Source organism: Hibiscus syriacus, unplaced genomic scaffold (assembly GCF_006381635.1).
Source record: "Hibiscus syriacus cultivar Baekdansim isolate YM2019G1 unplaced genomic scaffold, ASM638163v2 tig00113725_pilon, whole genome shotgun sequence".
NCBI classification, from domain to species: domain Eukaryota; kingdom Viridiplantae; phylum Streptophyta; class Magnoliopsida; order Malvales; family Malvaceae; genus Hibiscus; species Hibiscus syriacus.
The window spans coordinates 6,557,711-6,570,059 of record NW_024063471.1 but is presented as its reverse complement, the minus strand read 5'-3'; the positions used below and the strand labels follow the sequence as shown (position 1 = coordinate 6,570,059).

Sequence of the window (12,349 nt, the reverse complement as noted above, 5' to 3'; positions counted from 1 at the left end):
TTTTGGGGTTTATGTTTAATAGATAGTTTTGTAAAGATGTTAGAAGAGTATTTTGAGATATACCAGATTTTGGTATTTCTACTAGTTTTTGAGATACATGTGATATCATGTATTTATATTCTTCGTGTTCTCTACTATTATAGTGGATTATTATTTATTTCACTATGGAGGTAGGCAAGGTCGAATCACGTTAAATATTGTCTCTTGTTTTATGTTGATATCACTTTGGTTATTTTTATGTTCCCAAATTTCTAACGCATACCCCTAAAAAAAGTTCATTGTAGTACATTGTACTAGTTAAAACTTATGCAAGTTCATGTATCACAAGGAAATCAACCACTACATAAACAACATCAATCATAGTGATAACAACTCTTCACAATTTTTTTGTTATAGTATAAGAACACAATACAAAAACTTTTTCGGTAAGGAATAATAGAGATGAAATATAGTTAGATTTAAATTTTAAGAAGCAGACAAAAATAGAATCATATTTTACTAACTTGTCATAGTTATATTTTTAATTTTATAGAATTATTAATTTATAATACTGAAGGGACCATAAATTTATATAAGGGTATTTCAAAAAATTATTATCCTATTAATTTATCGAAATTATTAATTTAGATCTTACGCTCAAATCGAAACGAAAAATTATTATTTAAAAAATTATTAATTTATAAAATATTAATTTACTATTGTACGTTAGATTTCCTATTCAATTTTTACCATAGTGGAATCCAAATAAACTTAAGTTGACAAAAGAGGAAAACAAATTCGAAAAACTAGAAAATGAAGTTCTTCCTTCAACTTCTTTTTTAGAACAAGTTGTGAAGTTCTAGGAATTGAACAAACAAGATCAATCCTCTTTTATCAGCTAACACGTTAACTTAATTTCCTGAATTAAATCTAAGGTCGTAGGCTTTGATCCCATCAAGTCCAAAAATCCCAAAATGCTTCTCACATTCATCTCCACTTTTACCATTCTCATCAAACAGATCAAACAAGTACACCTCAATTCCCACCCCAGGCCTCTTCGGTGTCCCGACGTTCGCCACTACTCTTCTCGCCACATTCTCGTTGTACGCCAATGCGTTCTCCACACTGGCCTCCTCACCTCCGCTCTTTGGCCACCCCGTCTCCGACACGACCACCCTGACTTCCACAAACCCTTCTTTTTCCATCGCATGAACAATTGCATCTATGGTCGCTTCGAATAGATTGTCGTACGTCAACATACCGTCTTGAACCATGACGTTGCTTCTAAACAGTGTGTAGTCCAACGATATTTGATTCGAAGTGCTGCTCGTGTAGCTGAAGTACGGATAAACGTTGACCATGAACGGTGATTCCGTCTCATGCAAGAAATTGAGTAAAGGAAGCAAGACGGATCGAAGAGAAGGATCGAACGCTCCGAGGGATGGAGGGTACGATTTTGAGAGCACGGATGCTGCTTGTGGGGAGGATAATTTGATGGTTTTATCAAGGTTCAGTGTTTTAAGTGCTTGGTGAATGTTAACCATGGCGGGTACTACATGGGGAGCATAGAATGGATCTTTGAGCAAGACCTCATTTCCAACCGCAATGTATCGGATTTGGCTCGGAACAATGTGGGCGAATATGTTGGTTTGGAGCCATTGGAGTGCCGATGCAGGCGTTCCTGAGGCAAGTGATGGGAGGACTTCATTCGGAACACCTGTCATTAGATTGATTCCGGTACCGGAAAAAGACTGTAACGTGACCGGGTCAGGATCGAAGATTCGGACATTCAAAATGCCATTGGTTTTGAGAATGTTGACCACTTCCGACGTTGTTGGGAGGTTGTTGGCAACACGACCGTAGCAGATTCCAAGTGTTGCAGCAACTGCAAACAAATATTCATATTTAACTTGAGGAACTGATAGAATACGTAAATAACAACCGATAAAAGATCGGCACCTGCTTCGGATGGAAGAAGGAAGAGAAGTGAAACTGGAATGATAAGACCCTGAATTGTCTTCGTTATCAACATTGTTTTTTTCCCAAGCTCAACGAGTTTAATTTTCTCTGGCTTTGTTCAGAGATAATGTCAAACTTACCAAGTAATGTTTGGTGTACTGGATGAACAAAAGAGATGATTGTTTGTTGAATATATAGTGTCACCGGTTAGAATGATTGCAAGCTTGGTTTAAATTAGGTTTCACTTTGGTTTGAAATGCTTCATTCACTTTGCCATTTTCTATTATTTCAGTTCAATCCATGATCATCAGATTGGCCTAATAATATCTGATATCCCTCAATTTTTTTTAAAACAATCTATTTAACCCCCTGCATTTATTTTGCATTCAATATGATCCTTAAACCGAGGAAAAAACTCAAACTAACCCTTTGACTAACAGAAATCATCATTGGTCGTTGTGAGGATGATATGACGGTTTAAGATGTTTGTACACAACAATTTTTACCTGAATGAATAAAAATGTAGTTTATACATAATTTTTAAAAATGTTGAGAGTCGCCACCAATCAGTTTAGGTGAGATTGGGTTACAAAAAAATGTTAAATCTGCAAAAAGCTAAAATTGAGTTTGGCGGCACAGTTACGTGTGAGGAAGGATTAACACCCTCACAATATGTGTAAAAACGACGCTTACTTGATCACAAATATTTTTGTTTAGACTCATGAATGCAATAAATGTATTTTTAACTTAATGTAAACTTTTAAAAATTTTAAATATAATATCGGATTCCCTAACAACTTAGAGAACCTGAAATTATTATCGAGAACCTAGAAAATCCACGTATAAATTTATGTAAAAAGGTGAAATCTATTACGGACAGTTTTAAATATTTTTTAGCATCTAGAAAAATATTGAAATTTTCGCCTCATTTTAGAAAACATCCCGGTTTTCATGATTTATGCTCAAAATGGAAATCAACAATTCTTTAAGTTCTCCTAAACTCTCTAACGTCTAAGAGAGTTTAAAGGAATAATTTTTTTTATTAATTTTGTAAATAAATAAAAGAACCATCTTGTATTTTAAAAATTAAATGATTATATATATTAACATAACTAATATTTCTATTTAATTTGGAAACGTGCAAATGCGCAAATATATATATATATTCAATCTATGTATGTGACAAGGGGCTAGACTATTGGCTAGCTGGTCCGTGCGGCCTTTAGTCGCTTTGCTAGGTTGCGGGGAGCTAAGGTAGCCTTAAAACCTAAGTTTGGTTACTTAACTTGTTGCAAAAGTAAGAACAAAAAGAGTATGAATGGAAATAAGAGATGCACAAGAGTATTTGGCTTGGAAACCGGGTTAGTCTTATTTCCAATATAAAGAATAAATGAATACAATAGGGGTGGAGAGGCCTCTTTTATAATGAGAATCCCTTAAGAGTTAATGACTAAGTCTACTTCTACTCTAACTAAAAGTATATTTATACTTTAGTTAAAAGTCTAAAGGTTGAACCCTACTTGAACAAGAAAGTGGTTTGTCCCTTTTCTTAGAGAGGGTTGGTCTTGGCTTGGAGAGGGCCCGAGTCTTGTTGTGTTCGGCGTTATCTAATTTTGGCAAAAACTTGGCATATCCCTTGGTGCATTTTGGGGCAGACTTGGTGCGTCGCCTGATGTATTTGGGCCTGGGAGTGCTTTGGTGCACGTGAGTGTGTGTGCTGGTAGATGTTGGACTTGCCCTCAAGGTCACGGTCTGTGACATTCTCCCCCACTAGTTCTAGTGATTCCCTTTTCGCTTGGCTTGAATGAAATTGCTCGATATTGTCTTTGAATTACCATAGGGCTTCGGCAGGTTTTTAGCTCCCCTCACTTTCGGGAAGCCCCTTCTATTGAACCAGGTATTCGTGCCTTGGTTTATGCCCCACTCGGTCATTGGCTCTTTCAGCGTGGATGGATTCGATTTCCCTTTCATAAGAGGCTTTTATTCCAAATTTATCTCGATTGGAAATACTTCAGTTGGGATCATCCTTGTCTGGATGAAAAGGCTTGAGTAGGCTCACGTGTAACACAGGGTGAACCCTGATGGTTTGTGGCAAGTCTAACTTGTAGGCCATGATACTTATTCGTTTCTTGATTTTGAATGGTCCTTTGTATCTTCACACCAACCCTTTATATTTGTCTTGGTTGCGTAAGATGTTTGTGAGTTTGGCAAGGACTAGGTCTCCTTCTTGGAAATTTATGTCCCTTCGATTTTCGTCTACCCACTTCTTGGTACGTTTCCTTGGTTTATCTAGGAAGGCTCAGGCTAACTCATGCTTGTCTTGCCATTCCTTGGCAAATTGATAAGCATATGGATTGGGTCCTTGGTACCCAGCTATGACCGTGTTGGTGTAAGCAGTTGCTGCCTATTTACAATCTCGAATGGGCTTTGGTTGGTTGTTTCAATCTTTTACAAGTTGTAGAAGAATTGTACCACGTCCAAAAGCTTTGGCCAGTCACGTTGTGTAGCACATACATAGTGCCTTAGATAAATTTCTAGGAGGCCATTTGTAATACCCCAATACGTACCCGACCCATATACGAGTCCAAGATGTCACATTGACTTTTTAAAACCATTTTCTTACAAAATAACAAAACATTTGAACTCATATTAAGAAAATACAATAATATACTATTAAATTATGTTCGTTATAAAATTTTAAAGCAAAAATGTATTTATGAACAATACTATATGGTGTGAACAGTATCGTGAACAACACCGTGAACAGTACCGAATGCTAAAATTTTCCAGAATTCTAGAGGGGTATCGATACCCTGTTACAATGTACTAATACCTTGCTAGAATACTACTACAGTAGTTCTGTAAAACATACATTAACTCCTAAAATTTAACCTTTCATCGCTATACATTTACCATTTACAAAAATGTGTTTAAAATATTACAAAACTTGATCAGAGCATATCGTATTCAAACCTTTATTTACATGCCAACCAATATCAATATTACAAAATACATACTATTCAATTCTTTTATGATATGATCTTTGGAAAGGAGAAATTGACCTGTCTTGCTTAACTTTACTCATTCTTCTTCTCGAAACCTACTTGTGAAACAATCACACACTAAGTCGTTGACTTAGTGAGGTATATAAAACATATAATAAAACCATAGAACATTTCATATAACATAATGCATACATGCACATATACCATTATTATCAACATCAATATCACTATCATATAATACTTTTCACTCAACAATACACACAGTATCACATATAAATCTTGTAACATATTTCATATAACAAAGCATATATACATCACATACAATGTATTTATTATTATCTTTTATTAGCTCATGTACACATGGAATTCAGTGTAAACAATAATATCATGATATCATATAATAATGCAAATACTTTTGATATCTTTTATAGGCCAATGTACATTACTGAGAACTTAAGGTACGCGAGTACATTGAGGTTGTGCACATATGCTGTCACCACAACTTGTATAAATGCACCAAAGTGCCACGTAGAATTGCACCGAAGTGCCGCGTAGAAATGCACCGTAGTGCCATATAAGATTGTCCATAAGGGCCACATAGAAATTCCTTAAGAATCATATACATATACCAAGGATCAAGTAGGTGTCTCAAAAGACCTCATACATGTTCCAAAGAATACATATATGTCCCGAAGGACCACATAGAATTATCCCGAAGGACCGCGTAGACCCTCGACTCTTGGCATGCCAAATATACCTCTAGATCTCATTACATATAACATGGGCATTATCTTTCATATTTATCACATATTCACATCACTTGTAACATATAAGCATGTAATCTCATAACTCGTTTTCATGTAGTTGTATATCATTCTTGTCATATAACCCATATCATATAGGTTCATATCATGTAAAATATATCACATGTGCATGTAATCACATAGATCATATCGTATAACTTATATAATTTCTCAGATGTTCATGTAAACACTCATGTCATATCTTGTTCACATATGTTCAAATATATATACTTCACATAGCACATAGAATAATAACATATAAACTTATACATGTATTCATATACATACTTTCATATAGTTAGTATATCAATCCCATATAACTTACCTCATAGTTTTACATAATCACTTATGTCAATACCACATAGCTTGTATTATAATTTCATATATTCTCATAAATTATCATTACTTAATTTCTAAAATATTCACATATGATTCCTGGAAATTTATTCTCTAACTCATGTCACAGAAATCTAATAAGTTTATATCATAGTTCCACTTAAACATATCAACTTTCCTATATAATTTATTTGACACATTTGTATACTCATTTATGCCAATATCTCTTAACTTATATTCTATTCTCATTTTTCATTTAACCACTTAGATTTAATTCATATAATTCATACATTGTTATCATATAACTATTCATATTCTTATCACACCAAATAACATATAACATCTATGAATCTATTCATGTATTCATGCATACATAATAGTCATATCCAACACATATTAGCATTCATATATTTATGTAATCAAATATTGGAATTAGACTCATCGCGAGTCTTATTTCCATACACGTTATTTACAACTAGTATGCACTTACCTTGACACTTTATATATCCAAATCCACTTCTATGATTTATCGCTTTAGATTGATCATAACTTTGCAGTCATTTCAGAACTTGCTTGTGCTCGATATATACACCATTATACATTTATACATATAAGTATTCCTTATAGCATACTCAAATTTTCATTTCAAAGGGTGTATCGATACACGTCCTTAGTGTATCGGTACACTAACTATGTAAATGTTGCATTTAAATCACCAATCTTTTCAAACTTCCAAAATGGTCATATTTCACATCTAAATGCTCATTTCAATCCAAAAACAACAATTTCCAACATAGTACATCAACTATTAGACAATTAGACAACTTTACCTAAAATTATAAATTGGTCCTCCAACTTTTCAAAAATTACATAATGGTCCCTGAAATTTCTAAAGCTTTTAGAATACTTCCTACATCATTTCCAGACCTTATATAATTTTTTCATAATTTTTCTCACTCAAATTCATCATGTTCAAATTTTCAAAGAATAATTTCTAGAAAGATTGAACATGTTCTAACCATAAATCAAGCTTGAAAATGAATCTACAACCTTTAAATCATCAAGATTTATCATCAATTTCATGAATCCTATCATGAACATAAACCCTTAGATTTAGGATCTTTGAAATCCAACAAGATTAGAAAGAAATATTTGTACCAAATGATAGTGTTTTTCGCGTAGATCACTTTCCTATTTCACAACATAACTCGAATTCCAAAGGAATTAACTCAAAAATTGAAAACAAAATTTCTTTCTTACCTTGGGGAGGAGCTCTCATTTGTTGCTGGAGAAGATGAAGAAATCATATGATATTTCTTCATCTTTCTTAGTTAAATATTAAATATAAAATTCATTAAATGTCAAATAACTATTTTACCCTTGAAATCAAAATATCTATACTAATTTACCCTTAATGAACTTTATATTTACATTAAGCTACAGTAACCTTATCATCTTCCACAGTCAAATATGTACAAAATATTTTCCCACTTTACCATTTTGCCCTTGAAATTTCCAAAACTTACAATTCTGTCACTTTAATCCAACAGTCCAAATTAAATCCTTAAATATTATTTCCAACATTTAAAAATGTGAAAATAATATATTTATTTCCTTATTTTCGAAACCAAATGTAACTTTTCGAAATTACTATTTGGTCCCTATACTTTTCCAAAGTTTATATTTTAGTCACCAAGCTTTAAAAATCTTATAATTTGTTTACTAACTAAATCCATTTATGGAATAAATTCTTTTTGGGAAAATACTACTTATGTCCTTAAATTTTTCCAAATTTTCTAATTTGACCATCAAACTTTCAAAATTTACATTTTGGTCACTAGCTCACTTTTTGGGATGTTACACCATTGACTCTTTCGGTTTTCCCATCGGTTTGTGGGTGGAATGTAGTTGAAAAGTTCAGGATTGTCCACATCAATTTGAATAGCTCGGTAAAAAACTTGTCCCTTCTAAGAGCTAATGACTTCGATGTTGTACCTTCTGCTTAAGGAATCAGCGACACAATTTACTTTTCTTAACTTGTGTTCCATGGAGAAATCAAATTCGAGAAGGAATTCTTGTCAACGGGCTTGTTTGGGAGATAACTTCTTTTGGGTCAGGAAGTAGCTGTTCGCGATGTTGTTGGTGAACACTATGAATTTTCATCCAAGTACGTAGTGTCTCCATGGAATGAATATCTTTTTTCAGTCTCATTGAGTATTCGACTTTCATAGGTAATCGAGTGTCCATCTTACATAAGGACTCCCTCGATGGAAACATTGGATGCGTCGGTGTGAATCTCGAAAGGTTTGATGTAATTTGGCCGGAACAACACTGACTCACTTGTTAGAAGGAGTTTGATCTTGTCAAAGGCTTCTTGGCATTTTTGTCCCCAAACCCATGGCTTATCTTTCTTAAGTAGTTCAATCAAGGGTGTGGCAATCCTGGAGTAGTCTTTAACAAATCTTCGATAGTAATTGGCTAATCCTAAAAAGGATCTTAGTTCGGTTACCTTGGTGGAGGGTTTCCAATCTTCAATGACTTGGATCTTGCCCTTATCCATTTGGATCATACCACCTACTACGATGTGGCCTAGGAAGGGGACTTTCTTTTGGGTAAACAAGCACTTATCTTCTTTGATGTATAGTTCATTCTCTCGTAAGACTTGGAACACTTGCCTCAGGTGTTGGACATATTCCTCTAGTGTCTTGCTCTATATTACGATGTCATCCAAGTAGACAACAACAAATTGATCAAGAAAAGGTTGTAATACCTTATTCATGAGGGTGAAAAAGTTACGGGGGCGTTTGTAAGGCCAAAGGGCATCACGAGGAATTCATAGGAGCTGTAACATATGACACATGCTATCTTTGGTTCGTCTCCTTCAGCAATTTTAACTTGGTAGTATCCTGACCTCAGATCTAGCTTGGTGAACCACCTTGCGTCACCAAGTTGATCAAATAAATATACAATGAGGGGGATTGGATACTTGTTTTTCATGGTGAATTTGTTTAGGGCTCGATAATCTATGCACATTCAAAGTGTTCCATCACGCTTCTTTTGAAACAATACGAGTGTTTCATAGGGTTCCTGGGAAGGCCTGATATAACCTGCATCAAGGAGTTCCTTCAATTATTTGCGTAACTCTTCTAATTCTGGTGGAACCATTCGATAGGGTGCTTTGGCATATGGTTCTGTGTTTGGCAGAAGTTCTATCTCATAGTCCACTTCCCTTTTTTGTGGTAACGCCTTGGGCAGTTTGGGAGGCATTATGTCTTTGAATAGTTCAATAGTTGTCCTAGTTACCGTGGGACATCTTTGGTTGGAATTTATGTCTCGCTTACTAGTGTTGCCAAAAAGGTCAACCCCTTCTTGTGCATGGGTTTGGAGAATTATATTGCGGATAGAACCTTGGCCCCTACTCCAGGTCCTCGATTAATTGGGACAATGCATTGATGTTTTGGGTCCAAGATATATAGACAGTCAGCAAAGGGGATTGAGAAGGCATTGATTTTGTCGAGAAAACTTAGCCCGAGTACCACATCGAAATCATCAAGGGGAATTACTTTGATGACTCCTTTATCGGTCCAGCTTCCAATGTTGAGTTCAACTCCTTTGGAGATTCATGTGATTGGAACTTCTTTGGCATTCAAGGTTTTGATGAAGCCACTTGCCCTATCTATGTGAAGGGCTAGCTACTTGTGACTTGGTCGGACATGAATTGTTCTGAGGCACCGGTGTCCACAAGTGCATTTAGTTTCTGCCCCTTTATGGAGATGTCCACGCATATTAGTCTCTTTTTCTTTCGATCATTCTTGACTTTCATGGTACTAATGATGGATCCAAGTTTAAGAGTATCAACTTCTTCTTCTTCCTCATCGGTTCCTTCGATGGCAGAAAGTTGATTCTTTTGAGGGCACTCTCTAGCCAAGTGTCCATGACCCTTGTAATTATACCATTGGATGGGTTGTTTTTCTTGCTTTTCCCCTTGTTGAGTTTTGTTATTTGATGGCTTTCCATGACCACTCGATTATTTGCCTGATTTTCCTTGAATGGTTTATCCTTATCTCTACCTTTGGCTTTATGTTTTGATTTGGAGGAGTCATACTTTCAAACCCCAAGTTCTATGAGTGACTCGGTGGTAGTCAATGTTTTGGTGAGATCCTTGACTCCTCGATATTCTAGCTCGTTCTTCGTCCATTGCTTTAGCCCATCCATGAAGGTGAAGAACCCGTCCTCTTTACTTAGACTCGAGACTTGAAGGCTTAACTCAATAAATTGTCAAACATGCTCTCTCAGTGGGCCTTCATGCCTAAGATGCCTTAGTTTTGATCATGCCTTGTTCTCGGTATGATGAGGGTAGAATTGTTCTTTGAATTCAGTCTTGAACTTTTCCCAGGTTCTCACGGTGGTTCCGTCTCATTTCATCTCAGCGCACTTACGTTGCCACCATAAGAGTGTTAAATCTATTAAGTAAATGGAAACAATGTTTACAATTTCAATATCATTCTCGATGCCCATGGCTCGGAAGTATTGATCCATGTCCCACATAAATTTTTCCACATCTTTGGCCGATCTGGTTCCTTTAAACTTGTCTAGTTTAGGGACTTCAGCTTGGCCCTTGAAGGCACTGGTCAGCATGTTGCTAGTCACGACAACCTTGTAAAAGGCCACTTTGGTCTTGAGTTGCTTGATCTCCTTCTTCAGGTCTTCGACTTTGGTTCCAAAACCCTTATTCTTAAGTTTTTCGACCTCTTGACTTAGAGCTAGGATTTGGGCTTCAACAACATCTTCTTGATGAGAACTCTTCGAATCGAATCCATTGAGTGCCGCTTGCACATCCTCTTGGATATTCTCTAAGGCTTAAAGCTTCTCGAGATCTAGTGATCCCAGCTTCTCAAGATCGATGGATTATAACAGATCCAAAACCTCCTTGGTATCTCTCACAGAGTCCTTAAGTCTAGTGATCTTACCTTGGAGCGATGCGAGTATGTCTTCGACGTTCCTCGCTTCTTCTCTGCTTTGCTAGTCTTGATACCCTCGGGTGCTGTTGCTTCGCCACTTTGTGAAGCCATCTCGTCTACTCAAGAACTTGGCTCTGATACCACTTGACACGAGGCTAGACTATTGGCTAGCTAGTCCATGCGGTCCTTAGTCGCTTTGCTAGGTTGTGAGGTGCTAAGGCATCCTTAAAACCTAAGTTTGGTTACTTAATTTGTCGTGAAAATAAGAACAAAAAGAGTATGGATGAAAATAACATCTGCACAAGAATATTTGGCTTGGAAGTTGGGTTAGTCTTATTTCCAATAGAAAGAATGAACGAATACAATGGGGGTGGGGAGGCCCCTTTTATAATGAGAATTCCTTAAGAGTTAATGACTAAGTCTACTTCTACTCTAACTAAAAGTATATCACTACTTTAGTTAAAATTCTAAAGGTTGAATCCTACTTGGACAAGGATGGTGGCTTTGTCCCTTCTCTTATAGAGGGTCGGTCTTGGCTTGGAGAGGGCCCGAGTCATGTTGTGCTCGGCCTTATCCAATTCTAGCGCGGGCTTGGCATATCCCTTGGTGCATTTTGGGGAAGACTTGTGCACCTCATAATGCATCTGGGCTTGGGAGTGCTTTGGTGCACGCGGGTGTGTACTGGTGGATGTTGGACTCGCCCTCAAGGTCGCAGTCTGTGGCACATATGTGGAAACCCTAAAAGAAAGGAAAAATAAGAAAAGAAAAAGGATCAGTAATACATTGTTATATATACATATGAACGAATATTAAAAAAAAGGCAAAATAATTAAAACTAATAACCTAAAGAAATTATGCACATGTCAAATAAGGAGACTAAAACAAAGGAAATAAAAACTATAATTACTAAAAAAAACTTGGCTAATTCAACGGCTAAACTAATTGATTTGCGAGTTATGAATTCAAATTAAAAGAACAAGTATTAGTTTTTAAATAGAAATATAATCGATGGCTAAGATGATATTTTAATAATTAAGGGCTCTATCCTAAATAACCAAAAACCATATTATTATTTAAGACTAAAATGAAAAGGGAACAAGTTATAAGGCCAAAATGAAACATAAGCAGAGGATGAGATAAAACCGGGAGGAAAATAAATATAAAATGAAACCAAAATGTAGTGAAATTAAAATTGGCAAGCTTAAGAGAAAAGAACATTAAAAAAAATAAAATAGGACAGAAACAAAGTCTCTAGTCATTTAGGCTATAAAATTAAAATATAAAAACAAGTTTCATTTTTTACTCT

At 35.6% G+C, this 12,349-nt stretch overlaps 1 protein-coding gene across 1 annotated transcript; it reads right to left on the bottom strand.

The window, feature by feature from the left end:
* Window positions 1-766: 766 nt before the first annotated feature.
* On the bottom strand, window positions 767-2,086 carry LOC120187500 (glucan endo-1,3-beta-glucosidase-like). The gene is made up of 2 exons (XM_039191209.1): window positions 1,939-2,086; window positions 767-1,864 (listed from the first exon to the last, which is right to left on the bottom strand). The coding sequence occupies exons 1-2, from the start codon at window positions 2,009-2,011 to the stop codon at window positions 891-893; spliced, it is 1,047 nt and encodes a 348-aa protein (XP_039047140.1). The 5' UTR covers window positions 2,012-2,086; the 3' UTR covers window positions 767-890.
* Window positions 2,087-12,349: the final 10,263 nt, after the last annotated feature.

Coding starts and splice junctions, on each gene's coding strand:
- LOC120187500 (XM_039191209.1), bottom strand. CDS start 2,011: ATGTTGATAACGAAGACAATTCAGGGTCTTATCATTCCAGTTTCACTT. Junction 1,865..1,938: donor CCTTCTTCCATCCGAAGCAG/GTGCCGATCTTT, acceptor ATTTGTTTGCAG/TTGCTGCAACACTTGGAATC.